At 42.3% G+C, this 25,760-nt stretch overlaps 1 protein-coding gene across 2 annotated transcripts in view; it reads right to left on the bottom strand.

The window, feature by feature from the left end:
* The window catches only part of Anxa4 (annexin A4), a 68,258-nt gene that overhangs the window by 5,831 nt on the left and 36,667 nt on the right, over positions 1-25,760 (bottom strand). For both annotated transcript variants that reach the window (XM_042683105.1, XM_042683106.1), the window contains exons 3-11: positions 21,890-21,977; positions 16,135-16,229; positions 12,634-12,747; positions 11,379-11,469; positions 9,812-9,891; positions 8,086-8,142; positions 5,727-5,820; positions 2,526-2,621; positions 78-136 (exon numbers count right to left, since the gene is read on the bottom strand). In XM_042683105.1, coding sequence (XP_042539039.1) covers positions 78-136; positions 2,526-2,621; positions 5,727-5,820; positions 8,086-8,142; positions 9,812-9,891; positions 11,379-11,469; positions 12,634-12,747; positions 16,135-16,229; positions 21,890-21,977 — 774 coding nt within the window. The remainder of the gene's footprint in view (positions 1-77; positions 137-2,525; positions 2,622-5,726; positions 5,821-8,085; positions 8,143-9,811; positions 9,892-11,378; positions 11,470-12,633; positions 12,748-16,134; positions 16,230-21,889; positions 21,978-25,760) is intronic.

Genomic DNA, 25,760 nt, shown 5'->3' with positions numbered 1-25,760 from the left:
GTTAGAAGTTAGATGGGATATAAGCAAACCTAGAAGGTAGGTAAGAGATGTGCCAAAGTCATTCAGATGCCATTTACCTTCATAGATTTATAAAGCCTCTCAGCAAAGTATGCAGGCTTATTCCTCATACACTTTACTGTCAAGAGAAAAACAAAGAAAAGATTACAGATAAGATCTAAGACACTAAAGAAAAGTGACAGTTGTTTCCCCATTTGTACAGAGCAGCAAGAAATTTCTCTTGATTGCCAGCCAAACAATGTTTCAGGAACATTTTTTTATTGTGAAAATACCATAGAGAGGGACTACAATTACATGGGCAAGGTAATGAGTGCATTCCTTCAAGCATTGTTGCCTCCTCCTTTGTTTCCCCTTCCCATCCCTTCCCAACTCCCTCCACCCCACCCCCCTCTTTCATGAACATTTTTTTTTCTTTTCGTTTTTTTAAAAATCTTTTTTGCTGGTCTTAGGCCTTGAATTCTGGGCCTGAGTGCTGTCCCTAAGCTCCTTTTAACTCAAGGCTAGAACTCTACCATTTGAGCCACAGCACCCCTTCTGATTTTTTTCTGTGATTAATCGGAGATAAGAGTCTCATAGACTTTCTTGCCCGGGCTGGTTTGAACCATGATCCTCAGATCTCAGACTTCTGAATAGTGAGGATTACAGGTGTGAGCCACTGGCACCCAGCCATGAACATTTTCGAGAGGTTTATTGGACATAAGAGTCTCATGTACTTTCCTGCCCAGGCTGGCTTTGAACCTCGATCCTCATATCTCAGCCTCCTGAGTAGCTAGGATTACAGGCATGAGCCACCAGCGCCCAACAACATTTTCTTTTTTTTTTTTTTTGGGTCCGGTTGTGGGGCCTGAACTCTGGGCCTGGGCACTGTCCCTCAGCTCTTCAGCTTAAGGCTAGCGCTCTAACACTTGAGCCACAGCACCATTTCCGGCTTTTTTCTTTTTGCTTATGTGGTGCTGAGGAATCGAACCCAGGGCCTCAGGCATGCAAGGCAAGCGCTTTACCACTGAGCCACCTTCCCAGCCCCCAGCAACATTTTCTTTATGGGAAGTTTCCTCAATTTATTATCAAGTTACTAGAGAAGTAAATAATAAAGGCCATCAAAACAAAGGATGACATATAGTTTCCAAATGATTATTATGTTTACTGTATGAAACAGTTATTCTAACTTTCATAGACTTGCAAGATAAAGCTACCATAGTATCATCTTACCTGTATAATAAGATAGAGAAGCTATGTGACACAATAACAACCAGGTTGTATGTAATATTTCTTGTTTAAAATTCTGAAAGAGGGCTGGAAGGTGGCTCAGTGGTAGAGCGCTTGCCTTGCATGCATGGGGCCCTGGGTTTGATTCTCCGCACCACATAAACAGAAAAGGCTGGAAGTGGCACTGTGGCTCAAGTGGTAGATCACTAGCCTTGAGCAGAAGAGCTGAGGGACAGCGCCCAGGGCCAGAGTTCAAGCCTCATGACCGACAAAATAAAATAAAGTAAAAATTCTGGAAGAGCTGGTACATACACTTGTAGTTTCAGCTACTCTCAAGATCACTTTTTTTTTTCAGTACTGAGGAACTGAACTCAGGATCTCCAATTAATAAGAAAACACTATCACTTGAGCCACACCTGCTTTTGATTTTAGTTTATTTTACAAATAGATTCTGGTTCTAGTTGTCCTACCTAGCCTCAAATCATGATCTTATCACCTCTCTCTCTCTTTTCTCTCTCTGTCTCTCTTTCTCTCTCTCATCGGTTGTGGGGCTTGAACTCTGGGCCTGGGTGCTGTCCCTCAGCTCTTCAGCTCAAGGTGAGTGCTCTACCAGTTGAGCCACAGTGCCACTTCTGGTTTTCTCATGGTTAGTTGGAGATAAGAGTATTATGGACTTTCCTGCCCAGACTGGCTTTGAACTGGATCCTCAGATCTCAGCCTCCTGAATAGTACCAGCGCCCAGCCTTCCATTTCTCTTGAGTCTAGGAATTCCAGACCAGCTCAGACAACTTAGCAATAATGAGAAGCCGGGTTCAGGTGGCTCATGCCTGTAATCCTAGCTACTCAGGAGGCTGAGATATGAGGATCCAGATTCAAAGCCAGCCTGGGCAGGAAAGTCCATGAGACTCTTATCTCCAATAAACCACAAGAAAACCGGAAGTGGTGCTGTGGCTCAAGTGGTAGAGCACTCGCCTTGAGCTGAAGAGCGCTGGGACAGTGCCCAGGCCCAGTTCAAGCCCCATGACCGACCAAAAAAAATAAAGAATGAGAGAAGAGAGAGAGGAAAGAAGGAAAGAGAGGAGAGAAAGAGAAAGAAAGAAGAAAGGGAAGAAAGAAAGAGGGAAGAAGGAAGAGCTAGATAGAAAAAGAAATAAGTAAAAAATAATTCTGGAATGTACTATGAATGATTGAAACAATTTTGAGCTCTGAAAAAAATTCTATATCATCATGAGAAAAAACTGCCAACAAGAATGAAAGTGGATAAATATTTGTTTTTCTGCCCCCCCCCTTTCTGAACTTACCTATAGCCAGCAGAGCATCTTCAAAGCTACCAGATGTTTCAGATTTAATGCTCTGTTCAATATCCTTCTGTGATATTCTCTTGTATTCATCAAACACTAAAAACAATAACAAAATGGAATCACTAACAATAAAAAACAATAGAAGGAGCTAAAGTTTATGAAGAGAATAGCATCTTTTCGTGAGTTTACACTGTTTATTCAAAAGGGGACTAATCAGAACAGAACCACAATGGATTGGGCCCAAGGCCAGGAGGAAGGAGCCTGGGGATTCATGGAGGACCCCAGGCAAATCCCTTTCCTTATTTTGGACTTTGTGTCCTTACACATGAAGTGGAGACATTCCCTGAGACGGCTGCTTTATTTTCCCATTACTTTTAATAAGCAGAATGCATATCCTGTAATTTTGGCCTAGGCCCTCGCCTACATGTTCATCTTCCTTTTGGCTCATTAAAACTAAAGCAATTCAGCCTTTTCAAAATGGAGTCACATTTGAGAACAGCCAGTTTCATCTTTTATTAGACTTTGGCATAATTGTTTTTTCTTTTTGCCATTTTTTTTTTTTAGTGTGATGGATATGCTTTCTTCTCTTGCTGGCTTCTTCTAAAGCTCTCTCATAGCAGGTATCTATTGTGTTTATCTCCTTAATCATCTTCTTTGGTATAGGATCTTATAGGGTCTTTCCCCTATCAATCTGATTCTCAGAGGCCGTCGATCCATACCCAACAACAAACACAAAACCTCTACTAAACGAGTGGACCATCTATTCAGTTAAGACTTAGCAGGTCTGCCCTCCTAAGAGTTTTTGTGTATTTATGTGTGTGTGTATATGTGCTGTGTGTGTGTGTGTGTGTGTGTGTGTGTGTGTGTGTATAAATGGATTTCATTAAGGGCTTTTCATTCAAGCTCAGCTTATGTATTTATAGCTGATGCCCTACCATGTGAGCCATGCTTCTAGTCTAGCATTCTACTGGTTAATTGTAGGTAATTATCTTGCAAACATTTTTGTCCACGCTGGCTTTGAATCTCAAGCCTCTGGTCTCAGCCTTCTAAGTAGCAAAGATTATAGGCTGAGTCACCATTGCCCAACTTCCTCCTGGGAGTTTTTTAATTGAGCAGATCATTAAGATGCGTGGAATGCACAACTCACTCCTAGGATGTCAACTGAATGACCTCTGGCTCCAATCCAGGATATTTTCTCTTTAAGTTAGAGTAAGCGCATATTTACTCCAAATCGCAGAATCTGATTGACATAATTTCTCTCTCTTTTTTTTCTTTGCTAGTCCTGGGGCTTGAACTCAGGGCCTGGGAACTGTCCCTGAGCTTCTTGTGCTCAAGGGTAGCACTCTACCACTTGAACCACAGTATCACTTCTGGCTTCTTCTGCTTATGTAGTACTGAGGAATTGAACCCAGGGCTTCATGCATGCTAGGCAAGCACTCTACCACTAAGTCATATGCCCAGCCCTGATATACTCTTTAAACCTGTTTTCTCCTCTGCATATTGGGGAGAATAATGATTACTCCAGATGTTGCAAGACAGAATGCTTATTGTATGTACTGCATCAAAGAGATAGAAAACTTACTAATAGAACCTTAGCTTTCATCATTATTGCTAGTTGGTAAGATTAATTATTATTATTATTATTGTGTGTGTCTGTGTCTGTATGTCTGTGTGTGGTATGTGTGTGTGTGTGCCAGTACTGGGGGCTGAACTCAAGGCCTCATGCTCTTGTTTGGGTTTTTCACTCAAGGCTGTCACTCTACCTCTTGAGCCTCACTTTCACTTCTTGGTTTTGTTGTTGTTTTTGTTTTGGATGATTAATTGGAGATAAGAGTCTCATGCCATGGTCTTTTCTGCCTAGCAGGCTTCAAATCATAATCCTCAGATCTCAGCTTCCTGGGTAGCTAGGATTTCAGGTGTGAGTCACAGTACCCTGCTAGAAATACTACTCTATCCAAATAGTGCTTAAAATATTTTCTGTTAGTGGCTTACAGTCACTTCAACCATCTATCAGTTGACTTGTGCCAGCAAGTGAAAATTGTTACAAATTCACCATTAACTTCTGAGGACCTGCAGTTCTGAGAAAACACCACCAGGGGGAGATTTGAATTGTTGTATCCTCAAGGGAAGGCAATGAATTACTAAACTAAGCCCCAAGTCCCTACCAAATCATGAATAATTGGGCTTGTTTGTTACTGGGGAATACTTGAAATAATCATAACTTCAAAATGTGTTGTATTTTTCAATTACTCTATGTCTTCAACTTAGCAAAGACATCCTTGTCATAATTCCCACAAGCTTTGTAAATCTGTGTGTGTGATAACAACACTATGCTGGCTTTATAAAGTTATAATGTTCATAAAGTTGAGATGAAATGTCCCTATTAGATCCTTATTACTGTTTACAAGAATATAATCCTGACAATAAATATGTTGTTTGTAGAGTATCTTTCCCCAGAGAAGGTAAAAGCACATAACAAAGTTTTGAAGTATCAAATATAAATAAGAAACATCACACATAGGAAATAAAATTTGAAATTATTCATTATTCATTGCATGCAACATAAGCTCCAAAGGAATAACTTACTTTGGTTTCACAGCTTGAGTGTTAAATAGAGATAAACTTCAACCAACATTTCTATTTCATTGCTCTCTTATGTAACTAAAAGAAAATGCAAGTCTTAGGACAGCTTTAGGAAAAATGACTCACTATGAGTCAATTTCCTGGAAACAGGAGTACCAAACTTTTATGAATACATTATAAATAATCTGCTAGCTATTCCTAATTTATTTTCCAGAAATCGGTCTTCATTCATATCATTGGATTCATACATTTCCAAGGTAAAAATAGTTCAGTACAGTTCCTTTTATACCCCAAATGAAGGGGAAAAGTTTTCACTGGTGGTTAAATAGTTCCTTAGGGAGCCAGAAGCTGATGGCACATGTCTGTAATCCTAGCTGCTCCAGAAGCTGAGATCTGAGGATCATGGTTCAAAGCCAACCCTAGGGCAGGAAAGTCTATGAGACTCTTTTCCCCAATTAACCACCAAAAAGCTAGAACTGGAGATGTGGCTCAAGTGGTAGAGGATTAGCCTTGAGCACAAAAGCCTAAGGACAGTGCCCAGGCACAGAGTTCAAGGACCTTCCCACACACACCAAAAAATAGTTCCTTTATAAAGTGCCTTTAATGGTAAGTGCCTACCATGCAAGAGATGGTTGCGATTTCTAGAACAGAGTATGGTTAGAAATTTCACCTCATCTGTCCCCCATTTCTTCTCTCCAGCCTCATATAGTTCCTGAAGCCAAAGAAAGCATTAGTTAAAAACACCAAAGAGAATGTTCCAGGACATGTACAAGTATTTCCAACACATCAAATAACCACATGGACTTAGTTTTATTTTGTTGGTTGAAGAGGAAAACTCACACACTCAAACAGATGGTCTCTCTGATTTTTCAAGTTTACAACAGTGTGAAAGTGATGCATGTTCAGTAAATCACATTTCTGATCTTGAATTTTGATCTTTTCCCAGGCTAGCAATATACATACAGTATGATTATTTTTTGAAATGGAGGCAGTAGCCAGTCAGCTAAACAAGCAAGAGGTACTCATTACTAAGCTAGGGTGTTCAGACAAGCTCAGTGTACTAAACGCTTGTTCAGATTTACAGCATTTTCAACTTACTAGATTTATGAGGATATACTCCCATTGTAAATTAAGGAGGACCACTGTATGTGTGTATACACATCTTATTCAATATGTTTATTGTAAGACTTTGACTGATACATTACTTTGGTTAATAAAGTATGGTAGAAGTAAACTTAGTTTCCAAGGCTAGAGTATAAAGAGTCAAGCAGTTTCCATTGTTTCTATGGGAATGCTTGCTTTTAGGGGTCTCCTGCTGGAACTCTAGTGGACATGATCTGAGAAACCCAAACCATGCAAATATTCTTTTCCTTCTAATAAAAACAACAGGCTCTTTTCTGCATAGAACATAGTAGTTTATATTCCATACAATGATTCAAAACAATACCTCACTGTGGTCAGGAATTGGCTACAAATACATGATGTCGGTGAAAAGACCAGTCCCATTTTCTTTTTTTTGTGTGTGTGTCCGGTCATGGGCCTGAACTCTGGGCCTGGGCGCTGTCCCTCAGCTCTTCAGCTCAAGGCTAGCGCTCTACCATTTGAGCCACAGCGCCACTTCCGGCTTTTTTCCTTTTTGCTTATGTGGTGCTGAGGAATCAAACCCAGGGCCTCATGCATGCAAGGCAAGCGCTCTATCACTGAGCCACCTTCCCAGCCAAGACCAGTCCTGTTTTCTTATCAGTAAATCAAATATCACAATCCTAGGGTTATTGTAAGGATTCACAGATATACTTAATATAAAGTCTTAATGTTTGGTGCCTGCTTAGGTTGCACTTTTATGAGCTGTTATTATTAGTGTCTTATGGCACAGGAGTTGGTGTCAGAACATTTTCAGTGAGCTAGGTACCAATGAGAAAGTGTCTCTTGAGTATCCTCTGTTCCAAGCTGTTTTATATAGGTCCAAGTGAATGAAATTAAAATGCACAGTTCGATCTCCAGTGCCAAGGAAAATAAAAAGTGCAGTAAAGAGAGCAAAGGCAAGCTGGGCGCTGGTGACTCATGCCTGTAATCCTAGCTACTCAGGAGGCTGAGATATGAGGATCGAGGTTCAAAGCCAGCCCGGGCAGGAAAGTCCATGAGACTCTTATCTCCAATAAACCACCAGAAAACCAGAAGTGGCCTTGTAGCTCAAGTGGTAGAGCACTAGCCTTGAGCTAAAGAGCTGAGGGACGGCGCCTAGGCCCAGAGTTGAAGCCCCACGACCAACAAAAAACAAAAACAAAAAACAGAGAGCAAAGGCAGGTTTCTTCACCTAAAGTGGTTCAAAAGTTGAGGTTGTACCTCAGTGGAAAAGTACTTGCACAGTATGGTCCAGGCCCTGGGTTCAATTTCCAGCACTGCTTCAACATTATGAAGTCTGGAGCCAGGTGCTAGAGCTCATGCCTGTAATTCTAGCTACTTAGGAGGCTGAGATCTGAGGATTGCAGTTTGAAGCCAGCCTGGGCAGAAAAGTCCATGAGACTCTTCTCTCCAATTAACCAGCAAAAAAAAAAGTGGAGGTATGAGTCCAGCCTTGAGTGAAAAAGCCAAGCCAGAAAGTGAGGATCTGAGTTCAAGCTCAGTACTGGCACACACACACACACACACACACACACACACACACACACACACACACACACACACACACACACACACACACACACACACACACACACACACACACACACACACACACACACACACACACACACACACACACACACACACACGTCTAGGACCCAGATATGATTATGTCCAATGCCACTCCTAAGTCCCTCATACTTTCTGTTATGAAAGATCATGTATAGGAATATTTTCTTCATAACGGACTCCAGCCTGACTAATATAATTGTAAACAACAACAACAAAAAAGATCATCTACTAACTAAGGCCTTTTGAGAAAATTTACCTAAAAGAGAAATATAGTTTTACCAACCTGGGCATCCTGTCTCATGAGATCATCATTCAGGTAATTCCCTCCATCCCTGCCACCCTGAGGATGAGAAAAAAAGAAGAAAAAAAAACTCAAGGAGAACAAGAGAACACCCATGAAGATCTTGAGGTGCTGTTAAGATAGAAAACCTGTCAACAGGAACTCAAAAACTTGGAAATGAGACAAAATGCCTTAAAGGGTGGATCTTCCAGCCTAGGGAGGCAGGACGGATGTCATCTGAATGTCTTTGCAGGTATCAGGCTGTGGTCTGTGCCAGAGACCTTATCAACACAGCAGGACCCCTGATGTTACATGGGTGTCTCTGCCAGGGGAGGGCAGAGAGAATGCTCCCTCCATCTCCTCCCCCCTCCCACCTCTCCTCACTGCTCAAACTTCCTATCTGATTCAGACTTGCCATGTTGATCAGTTTCCACCAGAAAGGGGTTAGAACAGAGGAGAGTTAGGAGACCATGTGACCTGTGGTGGGGCTTGAGGATCAGATGTAATGCAACATCCAAAGCATACCAACACACAGAGGGGCATGGTGAAGCCTGGGGGGAAATACTAGCAAAGAAATAGGCTACTTTCCTTGTTAGACAATAGTTATTGTGCTGCCTTAATATTGTATGGTCTAAGCACAGTTCATCGAGGGATAAATATGGGAGGAAAGGAAAAAATGGGAAGGACATAAGACAGGAATAGTTTTAAGTAAATATCAGAGACAGGACCTGGGCAGAGTGGGAGCTGGAGATAATCTCCAGGGTTCCACTTTGAGTTTGAGAAGAAGAGAAAGAACATTAATAACCCAGGCAGCTCAGGAAGAAGAATGAGCCCTGGTTCAGTAAATGAAAGTGACGCAGGGTGATAGAATACAACCATAAGGAAATGTCTAAAAAGCAGCAAGAAATACAACTCTCCCATTCAGGAAGGAGGAAGTTAGGGGTCATATGAAGTATCTTGAGCAATCTTTCTCTGTCCCACCTCTAGCTAAGACCAGCTATATTTCTCAACTGCATCACTGATGTAAGACAGAACTTCTTACCTGGTCACTACCACCATCATCATCACAACATCCGCTGCTCCCAAAATGTCAGCTTCCTACTACTATCTAAATAAAGTACAAACTCCTTCCAACACAGCCTGTCCTTCCAGACTTACTTCTAGAACAATCAGCCTCATTGTTTATCATCTTGTTCACTAAACACACCTCTTGCTTCCCACCTTCTCACTTTGTCCTTGCTACATTTCCTTCCTGAAGTATATGAACCCAAATCTCTGCTTCTTGGAATCTTAGACATGCTCAGGGTCCTCTGTGAACCAGCATGTCCACCAGGAAGCAGAGATTGCTTTGTTCCTGCAACCCAAGTCTCTCCTGCCTTCCAGTGACTTGTGATCCTGATCTGTTCCCTCATGATAATACCAACTCTTAAAGCATACGAATGCTTCTTGATCATTTTCAGTGCTCTCAGTGAGCTTTGTGATAGGGGTACTTGTGGTAGAAGGCTAGTGAATAGTAAATTAAAATAGACTAAATGGGCAAACATGACCAGCGTGGGTTTGTGAATGACAAATCATTCTAAGAACAACACCCGGGGACTATCCATGTTTGTGAAGGGGATTGGCTGAGAGGATGAGAGGCTGGAACGGGGGGATGGAGAGTAAGTATTTAAAAAAAATCAACAAAACCCCCATCCCCCGCTAGAAGCAGGTGGCAGAGAAAGCAACTCACAGCTGACAGAGACACTAGCACCCGCTGGAACATGAACGATGTGTCAGAGCGGATGTCATCTTCAAGGCTCCGTCCGTATTCTAGCAAAAGAGGAAAATGACATCCATCAGAGAAGACTCCCGCCCAATACTGTGTGTCCCTCGCTGGAGTTCTGTCCCTTTAGGAGCACCAGTTCACCGAAACATTATCCTGGGCTTTCTCCCAGACAGACTTTCTCACAAACTAAATTCTAATGAAATGGTCAAGATAAGTTTATCTTGTCCTTGTAGTGGAAACGAGAGATTCCAGATCCTTAAGATGAGGGAGAAGGGGGACCAAAATCCTCCTTCTGGTTCCTATTATCCTGGGCTCTCCTCTGAAAGCCATTGATTGGCCACCATTCATAGAAGGTGGTGACTAGCGCAGTACTCCTTTGGTTGGTTCTGAGATAAGTTTCTCCAGGATGAGATCCAGCCCTCCACAGCCCAGAGGGGAGAAACTGCATGGAGTGGAGGTGCGAAACACAAGCTCCCAAAGTTAGAATCTCCTGTTCTGATTGTGTTATTTTTTTCTCTATAAAAATAATACAGGGGTGGGGATGTGGCGTAGTGGTAGAGTGCTTGTCTAGCATGCATGAAGCCCTGAGTTCAATTGCTCAGTACCACATAAACAGAAAAATCCAGACGTTGTGCTGTGGCTCAAGTGGTAGAGCAAAAGAAACTCAGGGACAGTTCCCGGGCCCCTGAGTTCAAGCTGTGGGACAGACAAAAATAAAAGTAAAAAAATTGGGCCAGCCAGCTCTCACAGGTCACTGCTGGGAATGATTAGAATTATGAGTAACCATATTTGTGTTTTCCCTTGAGACAGGATCTCACTAGGTGGCTCTGACTGACCTTGTGATCTTCCTGCTGCAGTCTCTTGAATGTTGGGATTACAGGAATGTACCACCATGACTGATTGTGGCAAAAATGTGATTCTTTGTTTGGTAATGAGAATAACTTCCCAGATTCCAGGCAGAGTGCTCCCTTACCCTAAGAAATCTTAAGCAGCAGCAGGCACCAGTAGTTTACACCTGTAACCCTATCTACTCAGGAGGCTGAGATCTGAGGATCAAGGTCCAAAGCCAGCCCAGACAACAAAGTCTGTGAGATTCTTTTTTTTTTTTTTTCATTGTGAAAATACTGTACAGAGGGGTTACAATTACATGGGCAAGATAATGAGTACATTTCTTATCAAGCATTGTAGCCTCCTCCCACCCCCCAACTCAATCTCCCCGCTCCCCCCTCCCCCACCCCACCAAAGTTGTAAAGTTCTGTGAGACTCTTATCTCCAACTAATCACCAAAAAGCCACTTGCCTGGATAGGGATCTGCCTCAGGGCAGAGCTTGGCACTAAGAATCTCCCCCCCCCAACTCCTTTCCCCTCCCCTCCCTTCTTTTCCCCTCCCTCCCCTCCTAACCCACCACACATACACATTCCAGGTGAGTGTATCTAGGAAGAGAGTCTCTTCAGTAGCTAACCACTGGTGCTAGAGTCATTCTTAAATCCCAGCCAAGCCTCAGCCAGGGCCACTGAGGATGCTACGTACGCTGCTGGTAGGTCTGGTTAATAAGTCGAATCTCCTCTGGGGTCCGGGAGGCCAGGATTTCAATCAGGCAACCCTCATCCGTGCCAGCTCCCTAAACATGAAACCAGAGGAAAGGATGGCATGAGCCAAATAACAAAGTGGCTACACATTTTTTTATGTTGTATGCACCTATGAGAAAATAAAATAACTAGATTATGCATTTTTAAGTTGCATTTCAGACACAGGAAGAATACCAATCTGCAGCATAGAAAAACAACCTACTGGTTGTAGCAACAAAATTTATTAGCTTGCCTAAGTGTCCTACCTAGATTGAATGTGTTCACTGTAATTACTATCAGTAATAACAAACATTTATATAGACTGATGCTTGCTGTGACAAGTTAGGTTCAGGTTAGGGAGTCTTAGTTTTTCCTTGACCCCTGTGTTCTTCCTCTGAATGGTATATACCTCAACCACATCACATATTACAACAAACTGAATGCAGAAGCAGTTTGAGAATCCAGTGGGATATTACCTAAAGAGATTTACAATTGTGGCCTTTTTGCTTTCCTGAACTTAGCCCAGAGTCTCCACAGGATGAGTATTATTGACACAGCATTTCTGCATTTCATTCTTGGTCATTTCACACTAGATCCTAACAAGGGCATAGTGGATGGATTGGTCCGAGGGAATCCAGGGCTTTCCTGCCAGTTCTAAGCCTGGAGACAGCCTGGAGGCCCTGAGGTGTCAGTCATAAAGTTCTACTCCACAAAACTAGCTAACATGCCAGGCACTGGCGTCTGGTGCCTGTAATCCTAGTTACTCAGGAGATCTGAAGATCACAGTTCGAAGACAGCCTGGGTAGGAAAGTCTGTGAGACTCTTATCTCCAATAAACTACTCAGAAAAAGCTGGAAGTGGTACTGTGGCTCAAGTGGTAGAGCACTAGCCTTGAACCAAAGAAGCTCAGGAGGACCAGCAAAAATAAAAAATAAAAATAAAAAGTTTCTACCGTAACAACAAAGTTTCTGGAACTGTGCGGATATCACAGCTAAATTGCTACTGCTGGTAGAGCTAGGCTTTGTAGACTTGGGGCCTCCAGCCACAGGAAAACGTAAATGATTTCCAATTTCCAGTCACAGCACAATTTTCACAGCTGTCCTAATGAAGGGAAATCTGACTCATAGACTTTATCCTTCTGCTCTCAGGAGGGCTTTATAAAGTTTCTGGAGACCACCCTCACCTTGTACCAAGAGCATAAAGGGAGGAGCACCGACCTTCATGGCTCTTTTCAGCTCCTGCACGTCATAGAGCAGGGTGGGCGTCATCATGCCTATGATCACCTGCTCGAAGTTGCCACTCAGTTCCGACTTCAAGTCATCCATCAGATCCTACAACAGAAGAAAACAGCTTGGCTTAAGTGCTGCAGTAGCTTAAAGGAGCCACTGGCCAAATGTGGTCTGAGATGTCTGAGGTCTTAAAGGGCCGCTAGGGGTCAGGCAAGGTCAACGCTTTCTTTTCATTATCATCCTCTTGCAAGTGAACATGGGGTTTTCTCAAGGATTCTTTTTTTTTTTTTTGGGTCCAGTCGTGGGGCCTGAACTCTGGGGCCTGGGCGCTGTCCCTCAGCTCTTCAGCTCAAGGCTAGCACTCTACCACTTGAGCCACAGCGCCACTTCCGGCTTTTTTTTTTTTTTTTTTTGCTTATGTGGTGCTGAGGAATGGAACCCAGGGCCTCATGCATGCAAGGCAAGTGCTCTACCACTGAGCCACCTTCCCAGCCCTTCTCAAGGATTCTTGACATATCTACATAACTGTGTTTATGTCAGAGGGCTATTAAAATGTTCCTCACTTCTAACTATAATCTGTATAAGACCAGATTTTCTTATATACCTCAATCACACCACATATTACAACAAACTGAATGCAGAAGCAGTTTGAGAATCCAGCAGGATATTAACTAAAGAGATTTGCAAATATAAAATGTTTGCCTTCTCTTTAAGTATTATTTTGGAGATTCAGGCATAGTGCTATACATCTATAATCCCAGTATTTGGGAGGTTGAGGTAGGAGGGTCAAGGTCAGCTGGGTGCCAATAGTTCCTGCCTGTAAACCTAGTTACTCCGGAGGCTGAAATGTGAGCACCATAGCTGAAACTCATAAGGCTCTTATCTGTTATTAACTACCACAAAAACTGGAAGTGGTGCTGTGGCTCAAGTGGTAAAGCACTGGTGTTGAACAAGCCCTAGTACTGGCATACACACAAGAATGCACAACTACATAGTAAGATCTTGATTCAAAAGAAACATATAAAAATTACTTTGAGTATATAGCTATTTTTCATAGAAATAATATTTTATTGTTATGACCATCATCATTATTATTTGTGCCATCATCATTATTTGTCACTGTACCTGAGATATTATGCTCAAGGCTGGTGTTCTACCATTTGAGCCACAGCTCCACTTCTGGCTTTATAATAGTTAATTGGATAAGAGTCTTGAAGACATTTCTGCTCCACCTGGCTTTGAACCATAATCCTCAGATCTCAGAGTCCAGAGGAGCTAGGATTATAGGCTTGAGCCACTGGCACTCAGCAACTTTTAATTTTTAACTATAAGTTAACTACATATATTAACATTTCCTCATTTTTATTTTTACTATTACTAAATATCAATTGTTATCATCCTCAGAAACTAAAAAGATCTCAGTTTAAGAGTATAAAGAAGCCGGGTGCCGGTGGCTCACGCCTGTAATCCTAGCTACTCAGGAGGCTGAGATCTGAGGATCGAGGTTCAAAGACAGCCCGGGCAGGAAAGTCCAAGAGACTCTTATCTCCAATAAAAACCACTAAAAAACCGAAGTGGCGCTGTGGCTCAAGTGGTAGAGCACTCGCCTTGAGCTGAAGAGCGCGGGGACAGTGCCCAAGCCCAGAGTTCAATCTGCACAACTGACAAAAAAAAAGTATAAAGATTTGGGATCATTAGATTTGTATCTTAAATGCATTGCTTAATAATATAGCCTGAATGTATTTTAAGACAATATTCATCTATGACATTTTAAACACTTAACATTTGTAAGGATTTCTGCCTATAGAATATAATTTTTATCCTATGTGTCTATTTTTGTAGTTGTTTACATAAGGTATTGAATTATATCTTTGTGATCATTCATGCTTATTTCTTAAGGTTCACTTCTTAAAAAGAAGTGTAATTATTTGGATAAAGAGCCAAATTCTAAACATATATGTTCATTATTTCCTCTTAGACCAGGTCTGGGAGTTTAAGAATCTTAAGATCATCTGACAATAAGGACCTCAGCTGTTATTCAATCCAGATCTGTCTTTCTTACAGACCTGATTTCACCACATTTTATGTTAACCTACTGTGCATATTTTAATATCATATTCATACATATTCAGTGAATTAATGGATGGACTTTAAAGATAAATTAATGCTTATTTTTATTAATGCTTATGATCATGTTTATTTATTAATGTTGATTATCTTAACAAATTACCATCAAGTTACTTTAGTTCTGAGACTAAATATCACCCAGAGAAGATGAACTAGGGTGACATACCTCTCTGAATGTGGTGCTATCACCTCAGAGGCCAGGGGCCAGGATAGAATAAAAGGGGAAAAAAAGAGAAAGACTGCTAGCACATTCTCTCTGTCTTTGCTTCCTCATCGCCATGTGAGCTACTCTGCTGTGCCCTGTCCAATCTGCCATAAGTTACTAAAACCTCTGAAATGATGAGTCAAAAAGAAATATTTCCTTCCCTTAAAGTTGTTTTCTCAGGTATTTATTTGGTTACCATTCTGAATAACTAATACAAGGTGTGTCCCTCAATTGATGCTCATCAAAGAAAGAAATATCCCCTACAAATCAGTTTATATGAAATCGTTTGGGCATTAAATCCTAGGAGAGCTTATTTAGATATGTTAGTCAGTTTGGGGATTGTCATCTTCAGGGCCAGGGAAGCAATCTGGAAGCTCAGCCTTGCCTGTTTTTGAGAACAGAGGTTTAGCACACATAGTAACCATAGCCTGCTAGGGCCTGGGGGAGAAGGAACCAAACTTGGCTTTGAGCCTGTGAATCAACAGCTCCTAAAAATTACTTCTGAATATATCTACTAGGAAAAACTTGTGTGTAAACTATTCTTGTATGCTTGTTTTTTCTTCAAGTGTGTCTTCAAAAAGAATTCTTTAAAACATTAAAAAAAATCTTTTAAAGTTCTTTGGCAGTAATGGCATTTGATCTCATAGTCTCCTGCTTGCAAGGCAGGTACTTTTTTACCATTGATTCACACCTCCCAAAGTTCTAAAAGTATTTTTGCTTTTAATTCACAGATAATAGTTGTATATAGGTGAGGGTAGCGTGTGCCAACTAAAAACATGTATATCGTATGTAAGGATCAGATTTATTACCTGATACATTTATCATTTCTTTATGTTGAGAACATTCATAATCCTCTCTAGTAGCTACTTTGAAATATTCAATGACTTGTTAACACAGTTGTTCTTCGATTCAACGGCTCCCTTATACCTGGTGAGATCTCCCTTCCTACCTTCCTCTCCTTATCCCCTCCCTCCCTTGACTCCCTCTTTTCTAGGTTTTGGTAAATAATTATGTCTAGAAATGTTTGTGAATAAGACAAATGATTTGGCTTTTAAAAATCAAGGCTACTTCAGGCATGTAGCTCAGGAAGAGGCCCTACTTCCATGTGGCCTGACCAGTCCCTGGTCGCACACCAGAGCAGGAGAGACTACACCTACCCTGCCGATAGTGGTCTTGTAGGCTGTCCTGATTTCCTGGCGCTGGGCAGTGTTGCGGTAGGCCAGGACTCTGATAATGGCGTCCTCATCGGTGCCTGGGGTGAGAAAGACAATGAAGGACTGGGGTTGGAGAGAGGAATGAGAAAGTTTCCCCCGTGAACACTGTTTACCCAGACAAATGCTGAGAGTCTGCTAAGAAAAAAGGTCCTGGAAGTTGGGCATGGTGGTGCACATTTGTAATCTCAGCACTTGGGGGCTGAAGCAGGGAGAGCTTGAGTTCAAGGCCAATTTGGGCTATAAAGTGAGAGAGATCCAGTCTCAAGGAGTAGGAAGAGGAGAAGAAGAAGAAAGAGGAAGAGGAGGATGAGGAGGCTAAGGGAAGGGAGGAAGGGAGAAAAAGGGAAAGAAAAAAAAGGGAACAAGTCCATCTATGTTAGTGGAAATTGGCATTAATCTCCTATCTGTAAATGTGAATAATCATGCTCAGGAACAGCATTCAGGCCTTGAGTTCAAGCCCCATACCAACAACTGCAACAAGAAAATCAGGAAGACAATAGATACCACCCACCCTTTATTTTTTAGTGCTCTCAGCTGAGCACAAGGCTCACCTTTGCTTACCTCCTGTTAATGTAAAAGATTCCACCTTTCCTTTAGTTGGCCAAATTTGAATCCCTGGAAATAGCTTTGATATCTTTTATGTCCCTCTTCCTCCATATTCAAATTCTCTCTAAATCATGCAAAATCTTGCTCTGCAACCTGTTTTGCATGTCTACTCATTTTTTTAACTCCTTACACTTGTATAGACCAGTTTAGGATCTCAGGGTTTCTTCTTTGACAGCTACTAGTCTGTTAACTACAATCCTTACCTTTCAATCAGTCACCTCAGAGCTCTTGCTATGTTCCTTTTCCAAACAACAACAACAACAAAAAACCACATCAAGTCCCTTGTCTGCAAAAAAATACCCAATGGCCTGTTGGGTATACTACAGATTTGTAGCCCGAAATGAGAGGCTCTTTATGAGCTCCTGTTCTATACTGTAAATATCCATGCAAAAAGATTGCACATAGCCTAATTCTTGGGCATAGTTCTTGAATTACTGCAGAGTGTGTGTGTGTGTGTGTGTGTGTGTGTGTGTGTGTGTGTGTGTGTGTGTGTGTGTGTGTGTGTGTGTGTGTGTGTGTGTGTGTGTGTGTGTGTGTGTGTGTGTGTGTGTGTGTGTGTGTGTGTGTGTGTGTGTGTGTGTGTGTGTGTGTGTGTGTGTGTATGCTGGTCCTGGAGCTTGAACTCAGGCCTGCTTACTGTCTCTGAACTTTTTTTTTTTTTTCTTATGTCTAGTGCTCTTCCGCTTGAGCCATAGCTCCACATACAGCTTTTTGGTGATTAATTGGAGATAAGCGTCTCATCACCTTTCCTGCTGGGGCTAGCTTTGAACCTTGATCCTCAGATCTCAGCCTCTTGAGTAGCTAGAATTACCACTGTGAGTCACCTGTACCTAGCCAAATTACTGTGCTTTACCCCCTGTACTGTACTCTATTCTACCATTACCATTCTATTGGCTTAGATGTTTTCCTAGATTTAGCATTATGATTTTGGCACTTGTGGTTTCCTAACAGTACCTTTGGGCCATCACTTCATATCTGTGGCTCCATGAGTAGCTTTCTCTGCAGAATCCTTGGGACCAACATCTCAGAAAGCTCCCAACTAACCTACTCCTGCTTTACACTGAAGGTCACCTTTCTGTGCACTGAAGGTCATCATTCTGTGCATTTACTGTGATTAGGTCTCAGCTCATATTCCTTTTACCTGAGACACATTCTGCCTATTGTAACTCATCTCTCAAGGTCCATCTCAAATTATCCATCCTCCAAGAAGCTTTGCCTGATGCTCCTGAATGAAATGTAAGCTCCTCTCCTTGAATCCCAAAGGGATCTTATTGATGATCCTGCTAGCATTATCATTTAATGAACTGATCGATCTCAGCTATTTCTGTGTAGGCCTTAACTGTAATGCTAACATCTATGGATTATTTGACCACCAAGACTAGGTTTTAGAAAGTAATGTATTATTTTTTTTATTTATTTATTTTACATTCTCTATTGGCCCACCCAGATCAGCCACTGAAAAATGACTGGTTGTGTCAAAATGTCCTTACTTAGCATTTTTGCACAGGTTGATGCTCTACCACTCGAACTATAGCTCCACTTCCAGCCTTTTGCTGGTTAACTGGAGATAAGAGTCTTTTGGATTTGTCTGCTCAAGGTGGCTTCATTCTTAGATCTCGGCCTCCTGAGCATCTAGGATTACAGGTGTGAGCCACCAGTGCCTGGCATTTTCCTGCTTTTTGATTTGAGAATTCTGAATGCTATGGGGTCCATAATCATAGTGTTCTTGCTATATACCAATATAGCTAAGCTCCTTATACTCCAGGTTCTCATAAGTATGAGTTGCTCTCAAGGTTTAAAACAAGTAATTCTCTCAAAGACTGTCTTTATGCCTCACACAGTACAGCTACTACTGTACATGTACACAGTGCATCTACTACTATTGTTACTCTTATTAATATCAGTATTATTATTGAATCTGAGTAAAATAAAGTCTTTCTGGATAGAGGAATTGCGAAGTAAGGGATGGTGGCCAAAAGTTTTTACCCAAATCTTCAAGAGATCCTAAATAGCAGATAAGAACCAGGGAACATTTCTTTGTCCAAAAAGTTCACCCAGGCAAAGTTTTAGAAGCAGGGACTAGGCCAGGGTAGCCTGCAGTGTACCTAACAGTGTGCCTATCTTTAAGAATATAATTGAAGGGTAGGGCCCTGAAATACATCATTAACCTTGTACATGAAATTTCTTACTCTGCAGGTTGGTTCTGCTGCAGCAGCTGAGGCCATTGCTGTAGCCCCAAGCAGAGGAACTTAAAAAGAAGGAGGTGGACTCCAAGTTGGCAGGCCTGAGCTGGAGACCAGGCATTGCCAAGTGTGAGCCATGGCTCAGTTTGCAAGAGTTTGCAAGAGTTACGTGACTTCTTTGGGACTTTGTTAAATGGGGCCAAAAGAGTAGCAATCACTGCTTTTACTCACTCATAGGGGTGCTCCATCTATCCAATGAGATAATGTCTGTGGATGTGCTTTGAAAACCTTATGTAACTACACATGTATCAGTGTAATTGAAAAATAGCATTCACAGGAGGTGGAGATCTAAGGATTGAAGTTCAAAGCCAGCTCAGGCAAGGAAAGTCCGTGAGACTCTTATCTCCAATTAACCACCAGAAAACCGGAAGTGGTGCTGTGGCTCAAGTGGTAGAGCAACTTGAGCTGAAGAGCTCAGGAACAGCACCCAGGCCCAGAGTTCAAGCTCCATGATCAACAAAAACAAAGAAAACAAACCATCCGAAGATTTGTGCAGAAGCCAGGTGCCGGTGGCTCACACCTGTAATCCTAGCTACTTAGGAGGCTGAGATCTGAGGACCATGGTTCAAAGCCAGCCTAGGCAGGAAAGTCCATGAGACTCTTATTTCCAATTAACCACCAGAAAACTGGAGTGGTGCTGTGGCTCAAATGGTAGATGCTCACCTTGAGCTGAAGAGCTCAGGGACAGTGCCCAGGCCCAGAGTTCAAGCCCCATGACCGACCACAAAAAAAAAAAAAACAAAACCTGTGCAGAGATTCATAATATAATTGAAAGCACACTTAAGCAATTGGGGAAATGTGTAATAAGTACATTAAATTTTCAATCCAGCATTAAATTACAGAATCAATGCATGCCCTCTGTTATAACTCGAATCTGAAATGTCCTCCAGAGGCCCATGTGATAAAGGCTTCGTCACCAGCTTTGTGCGCTAATAGAAAGTGATGGAACCTTTAAGAGGTAAAGCCCATTGAGAGGAAGCTAAAACATGGGAGAAGGGGAAGACGGTGCCCCTTAAGGGTCTATTGACTATAGGGATCCTGACGCCCTGTTTTTCTTTTCTTCATCTTTGGCTGCAAAGAGGAACAACTTCCTTCACCATGCACTCCTACCATGATGTTCTGCTTTTCCACAGGACCAACTAACCCTGGACTGAAATCTCCCTAATTATCAGCCCCAAATAACCTTCCTTCCTTTTAAGCCGAGTATCTCAGGCATGTTGTTATAGTAACATAAAGCTGATTAAACTCTTGCAGTACTTTTATTTTCCAGATCTGGGGATTGAACTCACTACCTTTTACATGCTAGGTAAGCACTCTACCACTTTAGCAACACTTCCTTTCCCTGATGTGTCTAGAAAAGTCATCTTGTTCACAAAGCACCTTCCTGGGTGTCTGTTATGTACAATGCAGGACAATATTCACCTCCCACAGGATACTTACTGAGATGACCCCACACACACCAGAAGTAGGGCATCCAAGCTACTCTTCACCTGCAGAAAGTCCTTCCTGCTATCTAGCCACACTCCCTCTTGCTTCAAGGAACTTACCCTCTCCCCTGAGCCCTCCTCCCTTGGGAGAGAAGCCCCCCAAAAGTACCCCAATTCATGTTATCCATCATTTCCCCTTTGAACTGCCAACACACTGTAAGGATGAAACAAGCATTAAAAGCAGACCTCTCACTAGAGAGAAACTCCAGGTTAATTATTAAAGAAACTTCTCTGGAGATGGGAAGGTATGAGAAGGGGAAACAAAGGAGGCGGCAACAATGCTTGATAAGAAATGTAGTCATTGGGCTGGGAAGGTGGCTCAGCGGTAGAGCGCTTGCCTTGCATGCTCGAGGCCCTGGGTTCGATTCCTCAGCACCACATAAGCAAAAAAGGAAAAAGCCGGAAGTGGTGCTGTAGCTCAAGTGGTAGAGCTCTAGCCTTGAGCTGAAGAGCTGAGGGACAGCGCCCAGGCCCAGAGTTCAAGCCCCACGACCGGACCCAAAAAAAAAAAAAAAAAGAAATGTAGTCATTATCTTGCCCATGTAATTGTAACTCCTCTGTACAGTATTTTCACAATTAAAAAAATCACAAAAAAAGAAACTTCTCAGAAGTAGGGACTCAGAGAAAATTAAGGCGTTAGACAGGTTAAGTGTAGTAAATAACAGTGAAACTCAGAAAGAGTCAGGAGCCCGGCGCCGGTGGCTCACGCCTGTAATCCTAGCTACTCAGGAGGCTGAGATCTGAGGATCACAGTTCAAAGCCAGCCTGGGCAGGAAAGTCCATGAGACTCTTCAATAAACCACTCGAAAACTGGAAGTGGTGCTGTGGCTCAAGCGGTAGAGCACTCGCCTTGAGCTGAAGAGCTGAGGGACAGTGCCCAGGCCCAGAGTTCAAGCCCCATGACCAACCAAAAAAAAAAAAAAAAGAAAGAAAGAAAGAGTAGATTCAGGAAACCTGGAGGGTAGTTTGATTTTGGAGATGGTAAGTCAGAAGTTTGGAATGTATTTTGATAAAGGTCAGCTAAATCCTTCTCAGGAGTGTCACAAAGGGTAAGTCTGGGAATGGAACTTTTGCTAGGGTGACTTATTGCCTTGTTTACTGAACTTGTAACTGTTATTTGTAATACTAGCTGCTAGGCCTGCTTGCTATCACCGACCCCACCACCTGTGAACCACCTGCCTGCCCCTCTAAAACCCTGCCGCAAGAGAACTCGGTGCTGATCTTCACTGTCTTAGTATAGTGAAGGTCAGACTCTGAGGCTAATAAAGGTTCCTAGCCTTATTGCCTGAGTGTTGGTGATGCCTTTCGCTGATTGTGGGTTCAAGTCCCACCGGCCTAGGGAAGTTGGGATACTTCACTTACCAAGTCCTTTCATGGCCTTCCTCAGGGCCTGGGCATCCTCGGTGGCACTGAATCCTGAAGCAGCCTTGATGGTACCTCCTTTGGTTGCCTGAGAACATGGAGAACAATGTGACTGATTGACAGCCAGCACCTCATTCAACAAATATGCTAGATACCTACCAGAGCCCTGACTCTACATTGGTGCTGCTGATACAGGAGTGACCACAGGAATGAGGCTCTTGTCCCCATGGAGCTGCTGCTCCAGCTGAGGAGGAGGCGCACCGTAAACAAGTAAATAAAGATTCTGTAATTTGCCTGGTGGGAAGAAGTACCATGAAGCAGACAGGAACCTGCTCCAAGAAGTAACATTTAGGCAAGAACTAACTGAACAGAAAAATGACAGATAAGAGAGAACTAACTGGCGGGCGCTGGTCGCTCACCTCTGTAATTCTAGCTACTCAGGAGGCTGAGGATCATGGTTCAAAGCCAGCCTGGGCAGGAAAGTCCATGGAACTCTTATCTCCAACTAACCACCAGAAAACCGGAAGTGGTGCTGTGGCTCAAGAGGTACGGCATGCGCTTTGAGCTGAAGAGCTGAAGGATACCACCCAGGCCCAGAGTTCAATCCCCATGATCAACCAAAGAGAGAGAGAGAGGGAAAGAGAGAGAAAGAGGGAGAGAGGGAGAGAGAGAGAGACAGAGAGACAGAGAGAGACAGAGACAGAGAGACAGAGAGACAGAGAGAGAAGCACACCATCAACTTCAAAACTTCAAAGGCCCTGAAGCTGGAACTTGATTGTAAGGAAGAACTAGTCAGTCAGTGTGGCTCAAGTTAGAAAGGAGGGAGTTGTTAAGATTTGTTATACCATTGACTATGAAGTAATTTTGTCCATTCAGAAGGAGAGAGAGAAAGAGAGAGAGACAGACTCTGATTTAAGAGATTTAAAAATGGTATATTTAAAGACAAAGATGGGGCTGGGAAGGTGGCTCAGTGGTAGAGTGCTTGCCTCCCATTCATGAGGTCCTGGGTTCAATTCCTCAGCACCACATAAGCAGAAAAGGCCAGAGGTGGCACTGTGGCTCAAGTGGTAGAGCGCTCACCTTGAGCTGAAGAGCTGAGGGGCAGTGCCCAGGCCCCACGACCAGACCCCCCCCCCAAAAAAAAAGGCAAAGATATCAATCATGAAGCTTAAACTTTTACGCTGTAAACCCTAAAACTGGACAGTTTCAGGCAAATAAACCCCAGCAGGACAGGTCAAGGAAAAGAAGAGTTTCATCTCTAACTGTGCTTCTTGTTACATGAAGTCCCTCTGCCGCCATGATTAAAACCTGCTCTGGTCTGCTGAGGTCTCTGCCTTCTTTCTCTCGTTTTGTCCACTTGATCTTTCCTAATACAGATGACTCATTTTCCTAACTGTCTCAGTGTGATGGTTATATATAATTTACAGAGTAAATTATCAGATATTTGAAATCTGCTCTGAAACAACACTGATAGGAAGATAAAGAAGAAACAAAATTGACTGTGAGTTAATAATTACTGATACACAAAGGTGTCCTCATAACATTGTTTACTTTTGCAGAAACTTAGTTTCTATGAGATAAAATACATCCAGCTCTCCCCTACCACCAGCCAAAAAAAAGTTCAAGAGAAAAGAGAAGAAAATCAGAAACATAGGCTGGGTTTTGGGTAGGGGAGGGTTAGGTAACCCTTCCAAGCTGGGTAAGGAATTTGCTTTGATTCTAAGTGCAGAAGGTAGCCAAGACAGGTTCAGCAAGGAGATAGTGTGTGCGATCTGATTTGCATTTGAAAATGCTCACTCCTGCTGCGAGGAGACACAGAGAACAGTTGAGGGTCTTAGCCAAGACAATAGATGGGAAGTGATGCTAGACTAGGGTGAAATAGCTAAGACAGAATCAGTCAAACTTGGCAGCCATTTCTGAGCAAAGGCAACAGGACTTGCTGGTGGGCTGGTGTGGGAGGTGAGTAACCAGTACCACTCTACATCTGAGCAAAGGAGTGCCAAGCGGTATTTTATCCAGATGGGGGAAAAAGGGAAGACTACTAGATTTGGGGTAGCAGTGAAGTTTGGGATTTAGACATTCTATTTTCAAAATATTAACTTTGAGATGTCCATTCAACATCCATGTGGAGTTGTCAGAAAGACAATTGGCTATAGGAGATTCTAGAGGTCAAATCTAAAGCAATACATTTAGGATGCACTGGCCTTTGGATAGCATTCAATGAGATGATCCAGAGAGAAAACAAAGAATGAGAAGAATAGAGGACCTAGGACATGCCTGAGTCTCCTGGACATTGTAGGTCCAGTAGATAGAGAGCCTATCGGGGATGACTGTGGACCAGACCTGGAGTTGGAAGGAAGCCTGAGATACTCTGCCATCTAGAGGCTGAGAACAGAACTACAGTGAGAAGCTTCCTGGGTAGAAGCTGAAGTAGGAGAGACAGAAGTTCATTTTTTGAACCTGTATATTGGGAATTCTTACATCAATTAACAGAATTGCTGTAATAAACAGGGTGGGTTGGGAAGGTGGCTCAGTGGTAGAGTGCTTGCCTGGCATGCATGTGGCCCTGGGTTTGATTCCTCAGCACCACATAAGCAGAAAAAGCTGGAAGTGGCGCTGTGGCTCGTGGTACAGTGCTAGCCTTGAGCTGAAGAGCTGAGGGACAGCGCCCAGGCCAGAGTTCAGGCCCCACGACCGACCAAAAATGAAAAAAATTAAAAAAGTAAAGAAACAGAGTAATATAGAAAAGCATTTAGCAGAAAACTGAGGAAAAAGTAAATACTAAAATGAAAACTTCAACTAGATGGTTATCACGGTCACGATCATCGTTTAAATATGATTTCAACAACATCTCCATAATTAATACAATAATGAAATCCTTCTATTCTGCCAGTAACCTCAAAGATTGTTCATTTCACTCTATATAACTCAAACGTCTCTGAAAACATTTTAGATTTACTTAAATAGACTAGCTTTTAAACATATGATCAGCCCTGGAGAAGACCACAAGTTCAAGGCCAGCCTGGGCTATACAGCAAAACTATCTAAAAATCAAAACCAAGATAAACACACAAAAGATGTGGCCTTGTAGAGAATTTTTAAAAATCAAACAAACCAAAAAGAAGATTAAAACCTTTATAGTTTAAAGTAATTTTATTTTATTATTTATTTATTTATTTATTTGTAGGTCACGGGGCTTGAACTCTGGGCTTGGGCGCTGTCCTTGTGCTCTTCAGCTCAAGGCTAGAGCTCTACAGTGTCACTTCCGGTTTTCTAGTTGTTTATTGGAGATAAGAGTCTCTTGGACTTTCCTACCTGGGCTTGGCTTTGAACCGAAATCCTCAGATCTCAGCCTCCTGAGTAGCTAGGATTACAGGTGTGAGCTACTGGTGCCCAGCAAAAGAGTAAGTAATTTTAGTATGGCACTGGAGTACATAGTTTTAATGCTATAAAATATAGCGTAAAGATGTTAGTATAAAGATGAGATATTACAGTGAATACATAGCTTTCTTTTCTTTCTTTCTTCCTTTCTTTGCAGTACTGGGATTTCGAACTCAAGGTCATATGTTTGCTAGGAAGGTGCTCTGCCACTTGAGCTATACCCTCAGTTCTTTTTGTTTTACTTTTCAGATAGAGTCTCCTTCCTTCCTTCCTTCCTTCCTTCGTTTCTTCGTTCCTTCTTTTTTTTTTTCTTTTTTGGTCCAGGCTGGCCTCAGATCATGATCCTTCTATTTACATCCCCTGCATAAGGTTGGTGATAAGACACACAGTACCACATCCAGTTTATTGGTTGAGATACTAACTTCTTTTCTTTTGACTGGGTTTGAACCTCCATTCTTCCAATCTCTGCCTCCTGAATAGCTAGGATCAC

Source organism: Dipodomys spectabilis, unplaced genomic scaffold (assembly GCF_019054845.1).
Source record: "Dipodomys spectabilis isolate Male_0828 unplaced genomic scaffold, ASM1905484v1 ptg000079l, whole genome shotgun sequence".
Lineage (NCBI taxonomy): Eukaryota > Metazoa > Chordata > Mammalia > Rodentia > Heteromyidae > Dipodomys > Dipodomys spectabilis.
Note: the sequence above shows the minus strand (reverse complement) of the source record. Positions and strands in the feature narration are given on the sequence as shown.